The 24,575-nt window shown below is 30.3% G+C and overlaps 1 protein-coding gene across 3 annotated transcripts in view; it reads left to right on the top strand.

Annotated features, from left to right (window-relative positions):
• Positions 1-24,575, top strand: part of kek3 (leucine-rich repeat, immunoglobulin-like domain-containing kekkon 3 protein) — a 189,234-nt gene that overhangs the window by 154,755 nt on the left and 9,904 nt on the right. For all 3 annotated transcript variants that reach the window (XM_089220247.1, XM_089220246.1, XM_089220248.1), the window contains one exon: positions 9,983-11,675. In XM_089220247.1, coding sequence (XP_089076373.1) covers positions 10,129-11,675 — 1,547 coding nt within the window. In that variant the 5' untranslated portion in view covers positions 9,983-10,128. The remainder of the gene's footprint in view (positions 1-9,982; positions 11,676-24,575) is intronic.

Genomic DNA, 24,575 nt, shown 5'->3' with positions numbered 1-24,575 from the left:
ACGCAACCGGCAGTATTATGCATTTAAAGTTGCCGATTTCACGTTGTCGGCTACAGCGATGCAGATTTCATGAAATCGGCAATTTCATAAATTCGGCGTAACAGACATATTATAATTTATACATATTTTATAATATATATATATAATGTAGTATCCACCGTATCGTTATTCAGTGTTCTTACGAAAATCAGCGATGCTATAAGATTATTATTATTATTATTTTACGTATGTATATAATACGCTTTTTGTCTGGCACATCCGACGGTTATATATGTCGTTTTTTCGTGCACACATTATTATCACTATACATTATACATTTTCTCCATAATTAATGTTAAGCGTCCAAAGAATGTTATGCACTCGAGGTTGTGCATCTTACAGATACGAGTATCACTGCGATAGAACTGTTTAGGTAGGTATACATTAATATTAAATGGATTGATTATAGGTAGTGATAACTGTCATTTTTTTATTTAACTTTTTATAAAATAAAACAAAATAAATTTCCAAAAATGTTGATAAACATATATTATAAAATCCATTAATGTTTATTGATCATCTCATTGATACGTATAATACAAAATGGTGTACAATTTTTTTACAAAGTCAAATTATTTTATATATTACTTTTGTTAAAATTACTAATGATTTATTCAATTATTCAAACCAACTGTAGAACTGGCTAGATTACCAAATCAACATTTATTAAATTTTAAAAATTTCTGCATTTTTAAGTGATTATAAAGTAAAAAAATTTTAAAATTTGTAAAACAAAACCTACATAACATATGAACATAAGTAATGTTTTATATTGTGTATGCCACGTTTTCATTATGTACCTAACTGGTTTTATAACAATAATATTTTAATTCTCCATACCTTAGTACCATTACTTTTATTATGTTAGCATAATATTGTTTGACATAATTATCTTAAAACTAAATAAAGCTAAATTAAGCAATTTTTACAGATTTTTACCTATTGAATTATATCAAAAAATGAATCTTTTATCATGTAATATACAATATCTAGCTCTTAAAGATAAAAAAAAACAACCAAGCATTATGTACAATTTTTAAAAATAATGAATTTGTTTTATAATTTGCATCTAAATTTAGACATTAGAATATCTTATATCTCTGAATTTACATAAGTACGTATAAGTTTATTATTTTATTATATTATTCTCTTAGATAAAATGATTCCAATTGTATAGTTCCAATAATTATGCAGTTCATGTTTGTTATTGATAGTTAAAATAATTATAATTCTTATGCAAATTCATAGAAAAATACTAGTTATTTATTTTAATAGGTACTGCAGTATAAACGTCTCATGTTATTGAATTTTAAGAGAATCGTGAAAATCGTACGTTGTATAGTGTATAAATCTAGTTATGTTTTTTTACACAATACTAAATTTCCATAATAAAAAGCTTCCCGCTGTCGAGAATTTCTGAAATTGTGTTTGGATATTGGAAAAACGTATTAATTTACAAAACCACAATCATTGTAACTTATCATGAATAATAATATTGTAATAAAATAGGCAAAATTATTTACAAAATAATATGTGAAAAGTTACAATTCTGATCACGTTTTTCCAAATTATGTATGATAAAAAAATTTAAGAAGATATATAGTTCAATCTAAAAATTATACAAGATACGGGTGCTAGATGAAAATGAAAATATGAAATATATCTAATTATAAAAGTTGAAATAATAAACAAACAAAATTATGATTTGTCTCTTCTTTTAATTATTTTGCTACAATAATTAATAATATGTATATTAAATATACGCAATGATCGTAATATGCATGCATTTTTACTGGGTATGTTATCCGATAAAAAAAAATATACAAATTCATTTATGATGTGTGTAAAGCATAAAATAAAATAATATAAACTAATATATTTGGTATGTTTGATATAAAACAAATTATGTCTCGTATAAATTTGTGAAATACAGCAAACTAAGTTTAGTTTATTCACAGATTTAAACAATTTCTTTAAATACACTACACGTTTTCAGAAAATATCCATATAAAGTATGTCCAATTTTTACTTAATAAATAATAAGGAATACTGGTAGGTATGCATAAAATCATGAAATATACTAATAACTCGTTTTTATTATACCAGTGGGTTCTGCGCTCTATTGAGATTACAAAATGCATAAGTACCTATTCTTTGTCTGAAATCCCAATTTGTTTTATTGTAAAAATAAAATAAATACAATTTTTAGTTGTATAAAAAAAATTTAAATTCTGTTTTAGATACCTTATTTTTATTGAATTACCCTGAAGTGCATTATAATAAGTTTGTTGATTAATGTTATAATTTACTCTTTGATGCGACTATTAAACGTAATTAATTGAGTTGCCTGTCATCATTTATATGATATAAGCCATGTATTTTATAAATAATATCATGTTAATAATATCATATTTACGAGTAACAACTAAAAGCAACACTGAAACAAAAAAACTAATCTATTTTAAATTATCGTTGGTGTAATTGATTTAACATTGCATCTCAAAATACTTTTTAATTAATTATACTTCGTAAATTACCTATGTAGTATGTGGTTCTATATAGGTTTTAAAATATCATACAATTAAGATACCGTAGTTAAAATAAAATAATTATACTATTTAATATTGAACAGTACCGTTTCAAGTTATGTATATCAGGATAAAGTTGCTATATAAATAAATATTTTTTTAAATATTACGATAAAAATTTGAGGAATTCCTAAAAAGAAGACTATAAGATATACACTTAATATTAAAACACTATAAATTCCAGTTAAAGATATTTCAATTACAATTTTTCCGAAAACAATTATTATCTGGAAATATTTAATTTTCGTTTTCTTAGAATTTTCTCTCTTAAATCAAAAGATGAATAAAAAATAATTCAAACATAATTCGTTTATTTTGAGACATGAGCTTATTACGTTTGTGATTATTTTGAACGATTGAATTGATTTCACTGTCTTGTTGCAAATCCATTCATGATACATTAATTTACATAGAGTAAAGAAAAATTGTTTTTCTGCACTGTAACGACATTTTGTTCAGACATGGACGTTCGAAAAATAGTAGCAAGTGGATTGATAACAATAAGATTTATGCCTGACACTATATATCCATATAAATTGTCCTCCGTGACGTTTAACATAAATCTATGTGATTTTTTCGATACTCAATTGTATACAATGATAACCCCGTGTAAGGTTTTTACTTAAATCGGTTGGGATAAAGCACATTTCTATGCAAAAATAAATAATAATAATAATCCTATTGAATTGTCTTTGACGAACGTTAAATTTGTATCGATTCATTTTTCAACGATAAACAATTTGTCAATAATTTTCATACAACTAACCTAATTTCTTTCATAAAATAATAACAAATATTCCTATAATGGTATACTATACATACGAGTACATTGTGGATATATTTACCGTGAATGTCGTGTAAATAATTGGATGTTTATGTATATAATTTCTAATTAAACTGCCCTTTACCGTTTCGGTCCAAATAATTGTACATATACCTATAAAATCCTGTAGATTAATAACTCAATTTTGTATATCACCCTAAATACTCACTCCAAGACAGTAACTATGATATTCTAACAACTATAAACTAATGGTTGAACAATTTATTTTATTAGTTACTTTTTTTATCATTACAAATACTTGAAAAAATATATATTGATAATCAGTAAAATAGTAGGTACGCTTTATATGAATCATAGCATATTCACTACCAAAATTATAATAATATCAGTATGTGTATTATTTGAAACACTTAATTTATCCGAATTGATTAATTTCAATTCGTTAGTCTAACAGTGGAATATTTGTAAATAATAATTACCTATACGTTTTAACAAAAAATAATGAAAAATCATCAAATTCAAATGAAATTTCATTAAAACTGTCCAATTTTTAAATTCGTGATTTTTCTGAAACAGTAATATTCAATATGATATTATAAAGTGTAATATTTTCACGCTAAAAGTTACCACCAGATATTTTCATATAAATAGAAACGTTCAATGGATTATAAAATCTCAATGAACAACATATTTTGTAATTTGTTCATTTTCATTATTTCTATAACATAAATTATTTTTATCTTATCACGAAAGTGTTAATGATTACATTTTTAGCGTGTCGAGAGACTTCACATGTTTAAATTATTTTTAATATGTATTTTGGTTTTTCAAATTCACCTTCCAAAAACTATTTTACAATGGCTGTTCACTGAAATATTTAGTGATACCTCTCAGCGTAAACACACACTGTAATTTCTCACTTAGTTTACTTGAGTACCTACTTAGAAAATTTAAAAATTTACCTTTAAAACAACTAATGAAATTAGATTTTGTTTTTATTGTTTAATTCTAAGCAATATCGACAACATAGGTAATATTTTATATAAATAACACGATATAGTTATTAAAATATGATTAGTTTTTGTTTGCTCTTCTCAAATTTAAAATACAATGTATCGATTTTTTATTTTTATTCCTGTTTTTCTAAATTTAAGTTTTTTGAAATATTCACTATGTGTTTTTTTTTTTTTCTATTCTCCTTGACTATTTTTTACAGTTATACTTCATGATGTAATCTCGCACTGAAATATAGCAGCATAGCAGAATAGTATTGTTGGATTTCTGAACTCCATACATTTGTAAAGTTTTTCCTACCCAAATCACATTTTACTTTCACACTTTTAAAGTGAGCGTACGTATCATCAATACTCAAAATTGACTGGACAATGTCCTCTATAATGATCAACTTGAACCTATTTATGGTGAATTCCACACCAAATGACCGAATAAAACTGACTATATTCGAGATTAATTCACATATCACATTATTGATGATTTTGATAATTTAGATCCACCTGAATCACATTTGTAGTTTGCAAATTGTTGTTTTCATCTTTCAACTTGTTTGTAGTTATAATGTTAGGAATTATTTCTCTTCCTCAAACCGTTATTAAATGTATTTATGCACGACGGAATTTTAACAATGGTAATTTCCGCACATATAATCCAAGACAGATTTTGACTCTAATTTATATTCTAGATTGTCAATATTATTTACAAGATTATCGTAAAACATATTTGGCATACGCTAGTCCATCGACCGAAGGTTGTTCCCCACATTGTTACGTATATTTTATCATACAATACATATATACAGGACAAATGTACGCTGAGGAAATTGTCTTCGCACAGTAAAACCTGACAAACAGTATAAAGCTAAGTTCAAATTTTTTATATGGTCTTGATGTTAAAAGCTTTAATGAAATAAATTAGTCAAGTTTCATCTAACATGACGAGGTATTTGGTACAGATGTTTGTATATTTTTATGATAACATGTGATAAAGGCAACGAATTGCACGGGGATCAGCTATATAATCATAGATATTTTATATCCGTAAATATTGTCAGCATAATGTATATTATTACAAAAATACATCCAAAAAGTTAAAAATCTATGTTGTTTTAATGATTTAAAATACAATGGTAAACAAACTTATTTAAATAATTAAAAGTTGTAATATTATTATACTATCTCGTTGGATAATTATTAACTATTTCTGGTAATACGTATGCAACTTACAGGTAACAATTATAAATAATCTCATCATTCAATTTGTTAAACTTAATGATGAAAATTACATACGAAATGTGACATACAGATATGTTATAGTTCTATTTTTGTAAACGATAAAAATAAACCACAATTATTCAACTAACAAAAGGTGGGTAATAGATTTTAACCTTAATCACGAATTTCCGTTTACGTTTTCGTTTGTTTGTTGAATAGCCTGCCAGGTTTGACACCACTTGCTTTTTCCTTATTGTGTTTATATGGTTTAAATCAATACTTTACAGACGTCGAAGGAACCTATTTCAATCACAAGTTACAATAAAAGTATATAATATATTTAATATTAGGAATTATTTAGCACACTAACCATTTTAAAACAAATTAATTAAAAACAGCAATAATATTATTATGTTATTACACACATTTATGTACCTCTATTGCCTAACGATGCGCCGTGTTAAAGTTAGGTTAAATACAAAATATTTAAAGACTCAGTTTTTTTTAGAAATCATATAGGTAATCACTCAATATTAACAATATAAATTCCATTATTCAAGTCCTGTTTAGAATATCTTTTAGATAATATTACCATGTCCGTATAACGTTCCCGTACATCAATGTTTTTAAAAGACTTTTGTAAACACTAATGCCCTGTTAAACAAAATTAAGATGGTAATATTTTGGCCTACATATAATTCCATTCACGTGTGAACCCGAGCGTAGCAATATATCGAAGGAGATCTGTTCAATGTCCTGTTGTCGCAATTTATTACGTTTTTCCGTTGTTCGACCAATTTTATTTCTTTTTCACTTGTAGAAGGAGGAGGTATTAGTACTTAAATTTACGGCCATGTGATACGACCGAAAATAAGGTTTTCGATGTCTTAATATACTTTAATCGTTCGGTTGCTGTCAACCGGAATGCGCATAAATTGGTTGAAAATCGGATATGATAGTCCGAAATACTCGTATTTGATGTAGAAAAGGTGCATCCAATAACCATGTGATAGGGAGGTACATAATTATATCGATTACATTTCTCCAGTAATATATTTATTTATGTGAGAATTGTTTATCGAATAAACATTTAAAAAAAAGACTACATCATAACTTCTGAACAATATTTAAGGTACGAATAATGAACCAACATTTTATGTGTGTGGTAGAATTTTAAGAGATTAAAAAATTAAAAACTACCATGGAAATATCGATGTAAGAAATATTAGTTAAACCGTCAAAACAAATGGTCAAACAAGGGGTGTCCTCAAGTAAGTAACAAAGGAATAGCGAATTTTTCCCACCTTTTTTTTCAAATTCTGGATCCACAACTGATTCAACCGGTTGATATTATGTAATTCATTATTAATTTATTAATTTTATTTTGTAGTCCTTTATTTCCGACAGAGATGGTGGGAAACGAATTGAAATACACAAGGTATACAAATGCGTAACGAATAAAAAAGAGACAAAATAATTCATCAAAGCGAGTGAAAACTACCGACAAACATGTACGAACAACAAATAAAATACGAGCATTTATTAATATTTTATTATTAAACTGAAATAATACGCAAAGTTGAGATAAAAAACTAATGTCATACATACACCACATTTTATAAATGTCAATAAAGAGTCAAATATAAACCTGAGCTTCAGCCCCCTCCCCCCCCCCCCAAAAAAAAAAAAAAAAAAATCTCAGACACTTTTGTGCCTTATATGGATATGGTGCTAAGGTCTCAAACTCAAATCATCAGCAGATCATATATTTGTGGATTATGAATAGACGGCACATACGATATATTTATTAAGAAAATTAAATTGTGATAATATTTCCAAAGTCAAGACGGTGCGTTTTTTCACGATTCCTTGCAATATATCGTCCGTTATGTTATTCCGTTAAAAATAGCGAACATATTTTCAATATTTTTAAATGACCTTTAACTTTCGAAATTTAAATGTTTTTTTTTAAACGCATCGTCTTGCCACGGGAAATACTTTCACAATCATTCAATTTTAGAATTTAATTTAATGATTTTTACTATATATACGACCAAAATTGAGCGAGTCCTCTTCTAATGAGGTTCGTTGGTTTCGCAAAACATTTTCGTAGAGCTTTATTATTTTTTTTTTTTTTTGTTATTTTACTTCTTACTAAAAAATTATAATTTAAATTTAAAAAAAAAATGTATTTCAATTAGTCGAGTTGAAAAAATTAATCAATGGTCGTATAGAATAATCGCGAGGAATGTCGGTCGTCGACTACTGTAGGTCGAATTTGCACAGAAACGAGGCCAAGCTGATGACAGAAGACCTGCTGAGAAAATATTTTAACGATCGCTTGCAGTAGCTGCAAGTATAGGCATAATAATATTAATAATAATATGTTCTGTTCTCCGCAGAGATCGGTGGTCCTCGACCCTCGTCGACTCGGTGGTATTTAAAAGCGTATATATAAAACAGGACAACGGCTGTATTATTTAAATTTTACAATAGTGCGAATATAATATAGGTAGGTCGTTATAAGGTATGATATTACAGACGGCAAAGAGACAAAATGTTCTTTTCTCTCGAGCCGCCATCGCGCCAAGTTATATATATATATATAATATATCCGTGTGGTACATATTGTACGGGTACGTGCGACATGCGGTTAGGTCAGGTTCGAACCAGAGTCGGTAGCCCGGTTGTGGCGGCGGTGGCACAAACAACCACGCACTGCAGCAGCATCAGAGGCTGTGGAGACGGAGAAAAATCGTTATCATCTTAATTATTGTCACACGGGCATACATTTACTCGTCGTCTTTCTTTTGTCAGCTCTCGTATTTTTAATGTCTTGCTTCGCACGTTTTTTTTTTTAAGAATTTTCGAAACTAGGTACCTACAGAAAGTGCTTTAACGTACGTTCGTATAATAATAATAAGTATCACACGTGGTGAAAAGAGTAATAATAATGTATATGATTTGATATACGAGTTAAATCAGATGTACCGCACAAACAAGGCTACTGCAGTTGTAGGCTATAACACTGTAAGTCACGTGATGGTAGCGATGATGGGAAAATGCCTGGTAAATATATTTTTGGTAAATTTATAGGTTAGGTTGTATTAAATTCCCGGTATTTTAGAAATGTATAACTCCAAAAAAAAAAAAAAATCGTGTAAGTAAGTGGATGTCGCTCTGCAGTATAGTAGGTTACAAGTGGGTTACTGTAATGAGTGGTATTAAATTTGAATTCAATTATGTAATATCATTGTATACGAAAAACGATTCTGAGTGGAGATAGTTTATCAGTCTAGGATATGTTATACTATATTAATTATATTGTTAAAATTTCAAAAAAAAAAAACAAAAAAACGTCGTCCGTAATTATTTAATAATATTATAGAACCGTGAAATCGTACGTTTTTTCTTCTTTAACCGCTTTTATTTCGAGTACCGTTTCGAAAATCGAAAGATGACCTCTCTAAAGTACCAGATCAAGAACATTATCTTTCAGAAAAGATGCTACACTTGATACTTTTTTGCAAGTTTAGAGGGAGAAAAAGTGTTTACAGAATAAAAAAGATATAAACATCATTGTAAAACCAATACATTCCTCGCTCCGCTCAGAATCTAAAAATGTGAAATAAAAGCCAGCTGCACTTTATGCTCCAATGTTAACCTACAATCATTATATGGTGGGTTTTTTTTTCTTATAATTTTAATAAAACATAACTGCAGTAATATTAGCCAACATTACCATTATTTATTTTATTACACTAATTACTTTTCTGTATTATCCAATATGAGCAAATCCAATAATTTCAAAATAATCAATTATATTATTTATTTTTGATATAAATAATATTAAGTAATATAAATGTATTTATAATTTATAGTTTTAATTTTCAACGCAGTTGATTGTATAAATGGCCAAATGTTCAGAGAATATTTGATTTATGTCAGCGAGACGTCAATTTTTTTCTATAAGATCAAATTAAAAACATTTTTTCTCCAACACTGTTCACTGATTATAATACTGATAATCAGGAAATGCGAAGAATCATAACGATTGGTAACGTTGACACGTTTGAAATCGTAATAAATAAAATTTGTAATGTTTTATTCTTACATCACTCGTTACTAATTTTCCTATTATCGTTAAGAGCGTTCGTAGTAATCATAATGAGCTAAAAATGAAGTGATTTGTGACCATTTGTCAATCTTTAAAGAAGTAAAAGGTCTACGGCAGAATGTTTTTTCCCGTGAACCTCTGACACATAAATATATGGCCCCGTTGGTAATTTGAGTTTTAGCTGACCACTGTACTAAATCATCGGGTTTTGGTTGTTTTGTCGCAGGTACGATTGCAGCTCGCGGACTGCATTATGACCGGCGCGGCGACCCTGGTCGTAAGCGACGACGAGAGGAGGAGTCGGTGCAGCGCGTCGCGGCGGCGCCCGTCAATCGCAAGCCGTCGTCACCGGCGCCGACGTCGGCGACGGCGATGGCCGGCGGCGGACTGATCGTGGTGCTGCTGATGTTGTGGGCGTGCGTGGTTTGCGGTGCGCGAGCAGACTGCCCGGCGGCGTGCGAGTGCAAGTGGCGAAGCGGCAAGGAGTCGGCCATCTGCGCGTCGGCAAACATGACGACCGTGCCACGGCACCTGGACTACGGCACTCAACTGCTCGACCTCAACGACAACCCGCTGTACAGGCTGGGCAAGGACGCGTTCGCCGATGCCGACCTGCTCAACTTGCAGAAGCTGTACCTGTCCAGATGCCGGATCAAGGCACTGGACCGGTACGCGTTCCGCAAGCTCAACAACCTCGTCGAGCTGGATCTGAGCCACAACAGCATTCCGGTGGTTCCGTCGGCCGTACTCGAGTCGGTCCCCGAACTCCGAGAGCTCCGGCTCAACGGCAACCCGATCATGAAGGTGCCCAACGGTGCGTTCGCTCACGTCCCGCGACTTGTCCGGCTCGACGTGTCGGGGTGCCGAGTGGCACTGCTCGAGTCCACCGCGTTCTCCGGCCTCGAGAACTCGCTCGAGTGGCTCCGGCTTGACAACAATCAGCTGCGAGACGTCAAGCCATCCACGGTTGTGTCGCTGGCCCGACTACACGGCGTCCAGCTCAACGACAACCCGTGGAATTGTTCGTGCAAACTGCGACCGCTCCGAGAGTGGATGGTCAGGCGGAACGTACCGTTCGGTGCGCCGCCTGTCTGCAAGACACCCGTACGGCTGGCCAAGACGCCGTGGGACAAGCTCGAGCTGGATGACTTCGCCTGTGAACCACACTCGGTACCCGTGTCGGCCGTCGTGGTAGTCACCGAAGGCGACAACGCCACCGTGTCGTGTCGCATGTACGGTGTGCCCATACCGTCGTCCAGGTGGACGCGCAACGACCGGCCACTGGGCCAGACGGGTCGTAGCGTACCAGTCACTGAGGGCCGGTACACGAACCTCACCATCGTGTCAGCGGTCGCCCAGGACGGTGGCAGTTACGCTTGCGAGCTGGAGAACCGGTCTGGTAGCTCCCGATCTAACGTTACTGTGGTCGTGGTCAAGCGGTCTCCACAACTGGTACTGGGCGCCGACCGGTACGCCCTGCCAGGGCTCATCGTCGGTGTTATACTGGTCCTGTCCTTTTGCCTTATATTTCTGTGCGGGTTGGCCATCCGGTCCAAAGGCAGTCCGACCAGTTCTCGTGGCGTTCCAATTTCCAGTCCACTCGATAATGGCAATATCGAGGCCGATCCGTTCGACCGATACGAGAAGATCGAAATGGATCGGGACGACAACAATAAGTCGATGCAGCATCGCCTGCACCAACTTCCGGCTTCGTCATCCGATATGAATGGTCGACCGGATCCACCGGGTAACGCAGAATCAGCGGCCACATCTGGCCGACTGCTGAACCATAGTCGTGACGAGCACGAAGACTACGACGGACTGCCGCCAATCGACGAGCCGCCATCTTCAACGGCACCGTCCATCACGGATCGGCCAACCGCTCGTCCCAGCCATCCGACCACCAACGTTCTGAAAAGGTATGCCACAGTAATTATCAAATGACTTAACAAAATATTTAAATTTTCGTATTAACTTTGGTTGAGAATCCATATAAGACATTTAGGATTTAAATTTGACAGATGGGTAGAATCAATATGCTGCATAATTTTTATTTTTATTTTGGACCAACGTATTTAATTGCAATCGATTAAGATAAAATATTACAATCGCGAATAAAAACAAATAAAATATAAATCAAAATCAAAATCCAAATTCAAATCACACAAATATCTGAATTATATTAAACTATAAATGGTTTTCAACTTGTCATTAATGCGTAACAATACCATCATGGAGTTTTAAGACTTGACAGTTATGCAGTTTTTAAGCGATAAACTAATATTTGGATTAGGCTCATATTCGTCTTTAATGAAGTCTCAAGACTACTTACTGTGCGATTATCTATATATCTAAAAAAAAATTTAGTAATATGTAGATCGTAAGTTAATTTAACGAGGAATTTCAAAAACTGCTTTTTATATAAATCTGACTGTTGTAACACAATTATTTGAGTTTATGTGTTACAGTGACATTCTCTTAAAAATTGCATTTTTTTTTTATAAACTATGCATGCACCTATGGTAATAATTAATATTTATTACGAGAAAATATGTATTAAAATACAACACTACCGCGAGTTTTATGTACACTTAAGCTGCATATGCCTTTTATGCGGATTTTCTTTTTTTAAGTGCAAAAATTTCACATAGTATTGTTACTCATAAACGAATCATAATTACCTACATACATACTTCTAAATACATATTATTTAAAATACCTAAATACATAATATTTCTTGTTGCAAAATTATTATAAATATGACATTATCTCATTACATGTCTATTTATACGTTTAAATATTCGCAGATATTAACAATAAACTGAATAAACTAATGCAATATTTGACATAACTATTCCAAATATTGAAAATAAACCAAAAACAAAACTGTTAAACTAAAAAATAAAAATAAAATAATAAATTTAAAAATGTACATTAATCTTCTAATATTATCGAGACTAATAATATTGTGGTAGTGGTACCACAAAGTTGAAATACAAATAATAATTGTGTATAACTTTATAGTTTCAGTAGTGGTCAAATGGAGTGGTCTGGTGGATGGTGGGATTAATTAACCCATGATCTTTTTATTTAATGTTCAAGAGCGGATAACCATAAATTATATTTTCTAAAATAAAAAAGAAGATTTAAAAAAAATAATGAACCATATCACAATCATTTGACCACTACTTAATAGTTTAGAGTGTTTAGACTATAATAATTCCAATTTAAGTACACAATGTATAAAAAATGAAAATAAAATGTACGATTAGCTATTTCCATTAACAGAATATGTAAATCAGTTATCACAAATTACATTCTTTATGCTACATATAAACGTAGTTAGTTGCAGTTGTAGGTAATCATAATAATAATAATAAATACACGAGCTGATGTCCATAAGATTGATTAACAATTTTGTTCGATTGCATACACAGGATAGATACTGAATGACAAGTAATATAACAATACGAAATTTGGTAAAAGTCAATCTATATCATTGTATCAAAAAAAGATAAGCAAGAAAATGATCAGTAACTGCAGAGAATCTATATATTCTGTTGCAATAGAGTTACCTACCTACATTTTTTCAAATAAAAACCTCCCTTTTATAATGAAATATCTTAAAATATGTTTTTTTTATTAATTTACGATGTCATATCTAATTTTAAGGATAATAATCCGTTATAATAGTTTTACATAAAATATAAAATAGACGTGATACTCATGATGGATTGCGAGAACAATCACTGAACATTAAATGAATCAATAGTAATCTAATGTCCTTTAAACATGATTTAGTGGCCTACGATTAAATTAACCAATTTTTCACACAACCTGACATAATTCTAGTACTAGTTATATTCAAACAATTTTAACAAATATAAAAGATTTATGGGACTAATATAAATAACAAAAACTTTAAAATCATTTTAACCTACATAGTTTTCAAACTTTCAATCAATTATCCTCTGCCTGTTATCCACAGTACAAAATTTCAGCTAACTAAAAAATTACTAGTTAGAGTTTTAAAAAATATCTAACTCACATTTTATAGGAAAAATACGTTTTTTATCAGCCCCAAGATACTGTTTTAATAGTATCAATGTATTTTAAAATATGATTCTTAAATTTTCTTAAAAAACTCCAAAAATCAGAAACATTATTATTAAAAGAAAATTGGGGACAAGCTTGTCAAATCACCCTGTATATTGTTACCGAAAAATATTATTATTTAAATCTTTTAGTTAAACATACAAATTAGCTGGTTTATTATTTTAATTCAACAGTATGAAATTATCAAGCTATTTGTTAACAACGGTAAAAAAGGACGTAACCATTTTCTTCATTTCTTTTTTTTTTAAAACACTCAAAGTTTCCATTACAGAGTTATTTATGATGTCATTGGAGAACATATAAATCACGTATTAAAAAAATAATAATAATCTCACCGTGTGAACCGTCACGTTTTTTCTTACTAAAAATGTCCAAGTATACAAAAGTTTCGGTTTGAGATCAATTCTAACGAAATAAATTTGTTTCGCACATAGTATAGCCTGTGATTTTAGATACCTTATTTTTAATCTTATTCAGTAAAGTTTTCTTTTCACCGTATAAAATAATAAGAACAAGCTTTTCAAATTCTTTTATTTCGAAAAAAAGTTTTACGTTCTTTCGTGTATACAAATATACATTAACCTGTCAATTATTTTTCCATGCCAACTCTATGTGCGTTAACGATTTAATCTTGACATTATTTTTAAAGTAGGCACGATTTGTATTGATATTTTATTTAAAAATTTATACATTAAATTCCAAATTGGCATTTCGTTTTTACATTTTTTATACAAATATAATGCCAATCTAGAATATATCAACCTACTTTAAAAATAATGTCAAGATTAAATCGTTTACGCTCATAGGGTTAGTATGGAAAAATAATTGACAGGTTAATGTAGTTTCATACACGAGAAAACAACATTATTTATAATAAAGTTACTTCCAAACCTTTTTATAATATAAATATGTCGAAAGAATACTTGAAGGCTCCGTATATTATGTTGCAATACATTGAACATATAAATTCGCATATACTTACATAATATACGTTGTTGCTACAGTCAAATAATGTATACACTAAAAATAAAAAAATTCGATGTAATTACCGCCAGTTCTTTGATAGAAGACACAATATTATGATCATATTATAAAATCAGTGTTTTATATATTATATCATAATAAATAGGTAGGCATTAAACTTTTATTTTTAATTTAAATTATCCTGACATCACCTATAGTGGAATTCATATTACTTGAAAAATTACGGATTACAACACTTATGTTGTACCTTGTGCGTATATCTGAATACAAATTAAAATGTTGAATATTAATATTTTACTATAATATACTATAATATAACTATATTATACTTACTATAGTAAATCTGGATTTTGAGGCGAAGGAGTAGGTGAACGGAATTTGCTTTCATTTTTTCATAGATTTCAACGTTGAATTCAGTGCTAAAAACTTCCCTCCACCCTGGGGATATCTATTTTTTAATGGTGTATTTGGATTTTGTTTTCATTTATTTCTAGCAAAATAATGGTTATTTTTTCCCAAGAAACGGTTATCGTCAATGACAGTTGATACGGTACCAATAATGTCGTAGCTATAACATATAAGCATAATTATTGACTTGAAAAATATATTTTAGTATAAAAAAATATTGAATATTTACTCGGAAAATGGTCTATCGTCGATGACGATCAACGACGTTATGAAATATACCTATATCACAGCACAATGATATATTTCGTTTTCATAATTGTATAACTAAACGTAATTACGAAATCAATTTCTAGTGGATTCACAAATAGCACACATCAAAATACCACGTATCTACTACAAGACACTAAACAATAAGTGTTATAATAACAATAAGTTTCTAAATATTATAATTATTTTATTTAGTGTTTATTATTTAATTTAGAATATGTGTATATGTGTAGGGATGCTAGGGATTACTGTAAAATGTTATCCGATGTGGAACGATTTTTATAATCTAAGATTAGCTTAGTTAGTCAACTCTATATTTTTGTTCCAATTTGAACATTGCTGTTCAAGTATCAACAATTACCATTATATTTTATATGATTGAAACAGATTGAATAAAAAAAAAAATATATTTTTTATACGCTATCTACAACCTATATGATTATAATTACAATATTATAACAATAATTATGTATATTTATTCATATTATAATAATGGTCTATGCATCCATTAATTTCCTGAATTTTCACGAAAAATCAAAAAAAAAAAAAAACAATTTGTTTTAAAAAATATTTCGTTTTTAGCAGCGTTTAAAAACAATAAGTACTAAATAACAAATGTTTACAAACCAAAATTACCTATTCAATCAGCTGTTATAACTGTATGATCATAAATTAATTTCTCATGTATTGCATAATTAATTATACAATTGAACACGTCATAATATACTTACATATGTATGTGTTTGTTTATAATATATTTTCAATGAATTACAATTGATAAATATTTAAATATATTTAATTTCTAACTATTTACTAACTTCAACACAATGTACAGTGAATATTTACTCATTTATATTATATTATATAAAAAAAATACAGGTTATTACAAATTTTTAATCCACTAACTAAAACAATACAGTGTAAATGCTACACACTACTAGTGAGCAAATATATTGATCAGACATGCTGCAGTTTCAAGTAGGTTGGTTATAATTTGACAGCATGAATCTTGTATAGATGTATACAAAAAATGTCAGTTAAGTGTATTTAAATATGCTTTGTCTGCACTCGTTTACAAAAAATCAATTCTGACTGAAGATGATTTATTATTAATATATTTGTATTGGATATGTGTTTGCAATGTAAATACAATTATCAGATCAAACTGTATAGTTATTCTATTTTTATCTCATGTTTTTTTTCTGATATAGAGGGATATTAATCGATTCAATTATTTCATTATTTACATTTATACTTTTATACATGCGAATTTCATTTATAGTTAGCCTGCCCAGTTCTGTTTCGTTGATAAAAATTTATTAGTATATTGGATAATCTATTATAATTCCTAATAAGTAATAAATAAATGCTATTTGTATCGATTAATTTTAATAATATTATTTATTGTATATATGAATAACATGCATTTTTAATAACGCAGTTATTCTGTTATAGAACAGAATACTTTAATCAATATCCATCTTACTTTTCTCGGTAGCTTACTGGGTTTAAAAACTACATTATTAACTGTAAATTTGATGAAAAAAACAAATATAAAACCAATATTCCTCTATGCAAGTTATTCGTGTTACAAGACACGATTTAAATGTGTTTTAAATCAAAAATAATAAATAAATATGCAGGTCGGGTGTGTAAAATATATAGGTTCTGGGCGGGGGACCCTTCGAAATGTCAACGACGAAATTTTTTTAGAATCTATCTGGAATGAAAAGGCCAGTTTTTTTACAATGATAACTTTTTTTATTTCTGGCTGCATTCCTGTGAATATGGTATATATATATATATAAATTATATTATAATCATTAGTCAGTATAATATTACTACTAAATTAATAAGTCATCATTTCTCATTTTACTGATATGAAATATACATGATTTAACATTAAAAATAAAATACATATTATCCAAATGTATGTCTTACTATATGACGTAACATTTAACACGATATTCTGTTTATTATAATTTTTCAAACCAATAAAAAAACTAAATAACATGAAAAATCTACATTAACAGTCAAATTGTTATTAACATTAAAACAATTGCAATTATGGTAGGTACCTAACAGCTATAAAATGAAGTGTTTTTATAAAAACCATAAAATAATGTATAAACTAATTATTAATATCTATAGTTCAACGAATAATATCTCAATATTATAAAATTCATTTCTCACTTAGTTATATGAAAGAAGTTTTTCTGTATAGGTAACTAAATATATTATCCCTGTACGTTATTAAACTAATAGACTTTATGGCAAAAGTTTAATATGTGCAGTCTACTGTAATATTTTAGAAATAATACATATATGAGACCCACAATTCTATAAAATGTTAATCATGTTATATTATCTGACACATACCTGCTAGTCTTTTATTAAATCCGAGATTTACAGATAAAACTTTTGTGATCTTATAGAATGGATTTACGTTGATAGTCAGGTATGACCTTAACCATGACGTATATTATAGGTACGTATTATGTAAAAAATACGGATGAACTTATTTTATCGAAAGTTGTTAACTTATGTGTGTATTAATTTTGTTTCAATCATTATTATTTTTTTTTTTTTGTGTATGAGCCTATTGTTGTTTATTTGTTTTTGTAATTTTTCAACATGCAGAACGTAAAACAAATCGAAATAAAAATGTAAATTTAATTAACGCGTTGACGTTAAAAATACTCATGTAGGTGAACTACTATCATAAATGTGTTCAATTTGAAATCAATAAGTAATAATTATAAATTATTGCGTACAAAAGATGATTCTAAACGAAAGAGATGGATCAGTCAGAAATTATTTCTAAGAATAACGTTTATAATAAAATATATATTTAGATAAATAATGTCATTTTTTAATTTTAATTCGATAGAATGAACTAATTTTTACCAAAAATATTGTACATCGTATATAAGTAAACAATATACTAGGCAATATCTACAAAATAGTGTCATTATAAGTAATAGGTTGGTGGCATAAATATTTTAAAAAGATTATTATCATATTTAAAATAATAGTATACCCCATGGTGAATATTTCAATTCCCTACGTCTTATATAATTTTTAAATTTTATCACAATAACTAATTCATTGTATATGAAAACGATTCTGAGCGGAGACGGTTTGTCTGTCTATGATATATTATGTTGTATAAATTAAATGTTATTATTTAAAAAAAAAAATAGGTACCTATAAAATAAATTCCAAATTAATCAGTTTAATCAGAATCATTATAAGTATCCGACTCACTCAGTCATTCATAATATATTTAAAGAGTAAGAGTATATAGTATAATAGAATAGAGTTATAGACTATAATTTTTTTAAACTTATAGTTAAACAGTATTATTGTTATATGAATATTATAGATTTATGCTTTCACTCAGAACCACACTTAGAATAGTTATTAATATCATAAATATTTAGCATATATACGTCATAAAGATTAAGTATCATTTATTTTACACAAAATTTTAAGTGATAGAAATCATCGGAGCTTACTGTTAGACGATTTCTTTGTATTTGGTATAACTAATAGGGTTATTATAAGGTATAATAATATATACAATCTATATAATAAACAACAATTATTGCATTTGTGTTTATGGACCACTATTATAATAACTAAGATAATCTATAATAATTAGGGCAATCATTTTATATTTTATACGGGCTAGCTACATGTTTGTTGGAAAAAAAGCACCCACCTTCACATGATGTTTCCCCCCGCCACCATGTCCAATCGACATCAGACCAACTTCAACATTTAGTAACCTTTTAGTAACTAATTGTTACCGACATCAAACAATTTGTAACCAAAAAGTTTCCGAGAAAACTATTTACATCAAGAAATCGGTTTAAAGTCCTATCGCAAACTGAATCAATTGAAGTCGACACAACCGCATCAAACCCAATTCCCGAATCAAACTCCCAACAGGCAAAAATTACTCATCTACCTACACCTACAAAAAGGAATTTTAGACTTTTTAAGCTTACGTACAGAACTCATAGACCTCGTTGGTCCTAAAAACTTCACTTTTAAGTCAATCATTAACAATCTCAAAATCCAAACGAAAAACCCAGAATTCTACTGAGCAATCATTCACTTCCTTCAAGAGGAAAAAGCAAACTTCCCTACCTTTCAAATGTAAGAACACAAAGCCTACCGTATAGTAATCAGAAACCTCCAACTAACAACCAACACAGCAAAAATAAGAACAGCACTAAAAGAAATCGGCTGTCAAGTACGTCAAATCACAAATTTCTTACATAAATCCACAAAAATAAACCTACCAATATTTTTCGTCGACCTTGAACCTTCTGAATTAAATAAAGACATCTTCATGTAAACCACTTACTCCATACCAAGATAAAAATTTAAGAACCATATAAAAGACGTGACATAGTCCAATGTTTTAATTGTCAGGAATATGGTCATACAAAAACATATTGTGCACATACGCCAAGATGCGTTCGATGTGCCGAATATCACCCCACCTCAACGTGCCGAAAGCCCCTCAATCTTCCAGCCAAATGTGCTCTTTGCCAAGGTGAACACCCTGCCAACTACAAGGTATATAAAATTCACAAGGAACTTCAAAAACTACGCAATCCTAACTCAAGAAGCAAGTTCATCCAACTTCAATCAACAACCAATTCAATCCAAAAACCACACAAAAGCTTCTTCGGCGGAATCCAACTCCTCATATTCCCACAATAGAACATATGCGAATGTAACATCAAACCAAGAACCACCAAAATCTGACAAGAATCAGCCAAACACAGGTCTTTACTATCTAAATTTATCAGTAACTTCCAAGCTCTTATAAATCCACTCCTTTCCCTTCTTACAACAGTTCTAGTCAAACTTGCAGCACAAAATGACAAATAATACCCCAACTTCTAAATCTTTACTAGTTCTCCTTTGGAATGCCAATAGTATTCATAATCATACAGCCGATCTTTCATTTACACAATAAACACACTGACATAGCACTCATAGCACCTCCGAAACACACCTTACTAACCGAACAAAAATACATATTTCTGACTACACAATACTCAGATCAAACCACCCAGATGGAACCGCACACGAAGGGGCGGCAATATTAATCAAATCCACAAATCTCTTTCAAAACGTCTCTCAACTAAGTGAACCCCACATACAATCTTTCACCATACAAATTATATTAGATCATTCCCCTATATCTCTGCAGAATACTCCCTCCCCCCATAACAGAATAATCTCACCAATATTATTTGAGCAATTCTTCAACACCCTCGGAAATCAATTTACTGTAGGAGGTGACTTAATGCGAAACATACTCAATGGAGATATCACTCAAACTCACCCAGAGGTAATTCTCTAAGACAGGTTTGCATCTACAAAAACTACTCAATAATTTCTCCCCAAAACTCCACATATTGGCCAAATTCACCACGAAAACGACCTGATATCCTTGATATATTTGTCTCTAAAAACCGAACAGCTTTAACACTAGCATACACAATCTATCAAATCCCCACTCAGACCACTCACCAGTACTTCTCACCCTTGATACCGCTCCACTAAAAACACAAACAAATCCATCACTAATCAATGAAATAATAAACCGAGACAAATTCCAATTGGCACTAGCTAACGATACTAGCTTAAACGTTAGCTTAAAATCCTCAAATGAACTTGAGGAATCAATTCAACATCTAACATCATCAATACAAAACGCAGCATGGTCTTCTTTTAAACTAAAAAATCATAATAACAATCAAAAGTATTTCTTACCGCCTCCCTATTTAAGACCTCTTATTGTTCAAAAATGTCGAGCTAGAACAACTTGTCAGAGAACAAAATATTCCACCGATAAAACCAACTATAATTACTTATGCGCTCTACTTAAAAGACAAATGGCCAAACAACGCTCTGAAAACTTCAGTAAACAAACCAGTCTCCTTTCTAAAAAAGACAGTTCACTGTGGAAAACAACCAGGAAAATTCTAAAAATTAAAACAGTATCATTTCCAATTAAAAAATCTGAAGGCAGTCTTTCAATAAATGACAAAGAAAAAGCAGAAACACACAGACAACACATCTCCGAAGTCTTTAGCCTTAATGATTTCACCATTCCTTCTATAGAAAACAAAATATATGATTTTCTAGACAGCCCGCTTCCAATGACTCTTCCGACCAAACCTTTCGCCCTAAACGGGATAAAACCAGTTATACAAAAATTTCCATTAGGAAATTCACCAGAACACGATTTAATAACAGCCGAAATAGCCCGGAAATTTCCCGATAAAGTTATAATACTCCTCACCCATATCGTCAACGCTATCCTCCGAATTTCTCACTTCCCAATCCCATAGAAACTCGCCACAATTATTCTTTTCTCTAAACCTATAGACAACCCTTCATCATACAAACTTATTAGCTTGTTACCTTTCTTCTCAAAACTTTTTGAAAAATTAATATTAATCAGAATTTACCCAATCATCAAAGAAAAGAAACTAATTTCTGACACATAATTTGGATTCAGAGAACATCACTCAACTATCCACCAAATACACCATCTGGCTGATACTATCACCTGCTCCCTAGAAAAAAACTTTACACCTCAGCAGTGTTTCTTGACATTTCACAAGCCGTCGACAAAGTCTGGCACCCTGACCTCTTCTTTTCAAATTAAAATCTTTTCTACCCCCGTCGTACTACCTGTTTTTAAAATCATATTTAAGAGAGCGACACTTTTTTGTCAAATCAGGAATAGAATTCGTCAGTATCTTTCCAATCTTAACTGGCGTTCTTCAAGAAAGAATTTATATATTATCGAGTTAGACTTACCTTAGGTACACATCAACTTAATCATTTGGTATACGGGTTGTGTATCCACATATCATATAAATATACTAGTTCATGTGAGCCTAGATAAAAATATAATCTATAAGTGTGTTTTGGCGTCAAATACGTAAAATTTTCACTTATGTGTATTATCATTTGAATAAAATTATAAATCATTTCTTATATCTTAATCAGAAAAAAAATATTTTCTACAAATTTAAATGTTGGTAAGATTTATTGTCTAAGATAATAAATTTAACTCTGAATAAACTATATTGTTAATTTTCATTACAAATATTTGTTGTCTCTGTCAAACAATCGCATAACATTCATATTTTATTTAGTATACATACATTATCATTTTTAACTAAAAATTACATGAATTACATGATGATTATTATAGAAGGTGTATAATTCATGGTAACGCAAAGAAATAGATACATATTTTAGTTGAACAAACATTTTATGAGTGTGAATTTTCTTTATACATAACTTGTTAATAATTGGATGATTACAAGTTGTTGATCTTGCTAGTTAATAATGCAATTTATTTAATGTAATTTGTTTATGCTTTAAATGAACAATAGCAATATTCAAAAACTATCACAGATAGTATTATACATACCTATTATTATTCAACAACATATAAAAAATGAACATTTGAACTTAAAACGATTACATAACTACCATCTATGAATACAGAGCATAGATCATATTATATCTAAGATCCAGTCCTTAATTCTCAGCAAGTGTATCATCAAGTAGCCGTTTTTATTGAACGACTTTCAAATACATCGTATTGATAAAGTTTTTTTTCAAGTGTACGCCCCTCTGGTGCTTATTCAAATGATCACTGTTACTGAAAGATTTATCACAAATGTCATACGAATATGGCTTCTCTCTCGCATGTGTCCTCAAGTGTCTTATCGAATTGGCACTTTTACTGAATGGCTTATCACATACATTGCACGGATATAGTTCATCTCCCGTGTGCAGTTCGCTGATGAAAACAGGTGTTAACAAGTGGCGATCTGACGGTTCACCAACGGACACACGCGGTTGAGAAACCATATCCGTGCAATGTATGTGACAAGTCGTTTAGTAATAGTGGTAATTTGACAGTTCACTAGCAAACGTACACGGGAGATAAATACGCGACAGTCACATATATCGTAGGTATATGGTTTCTCTCCCATATGTGCCCACTATTGAATCGTCAATTGACCACTATTTGGTACTGAAAGACTTGTCATGCATATCGCACGAATATGGTTTCTTTGTCGTGTGTATCCGCTGATGGCCGATCACACACGTCACATGTATACTTTGTATTTGCCCACCACGTGTGTTCTCTAGCTACCGTTAGATCGTCCATTTAAATTTCTTACCAATTTTTGGCAATGTTACCTTTATTGCTAGTGCACTAATTAAATGTTTATATACTACAGCATTGTTTATTTGTGTATAGAACAGGCGCGGATCCAGGAATATTTTTTTGGGTGGGCCCATAAATTTAACCACAAAAGATAATACAGTAAAATTAAGATTTTATGCATTTTAACACTAATAAATATGTATTTACCACAATAGGTATATCAAATTTAGATAAAATTAGGTTAATCATACGGACAATTACATGTTATTAATAATAACTTATTATAAAAGGTACCTATAGATATAATGTTGTTTTGTTATACTCCCCGTGCACGATTAGTACATAATATATAATACATTTGATAAAATCAATTTTAAAACTTATAGAAAAAATTCTAAAATAACAACTTGAATGCCAATATTCAAAATGTAAATTATTGTTTTTGAAAATTTTGGGTGCGCCCGGGCCCACCCTCTGGATCCGCGCCTGGTATAGAACTAAGAACAAATAGTTATATTTTTTTTTTTTTTTTTGTAGAATTACATGGTTACTAAGATATATTGGTATTGAAAAACTATAATTTTTTGTCATTATCAGGTTTTTGAGCCAGTATATTATATTTTGTTTGTCAACTATTAGCAACAGAAAATTTAATAACAAATAAGAATTTAAAAAAATTAACTCACTCAATGTTGAAAATTATGTTTTGTGAGCTAGACAGTTCCAAATATCTGTTTGACATTTTACAAAAATATAGGTACAACGAAACGTTATTTTTTAATAATCTTAAGAAACTATTTATATTATATGATTCAAT

This window comes from Diuraphis noxia, unplaced genomic scaffold (assembly GCF_037042655.1).
Source record: "Diuraphis noxia isolate RWA-SAM2 unplaced genomic scaffold, SU_Dnox_SAM2 contig0002, whole genome shotgun sequence".
NCBI classification, from domain to species: domain Eukaryota; kingdom Metazoa; phylum Arthropoda; class Insecta; order Hemiptera; family Aphididae; genus Diuraphis; species Diuraphis noxia.
The sequence above is the reverse complement of the archived record's forward strand: the minus strand, read 5'-3'. Positions and strand labels throughout refer to the sequence as shown.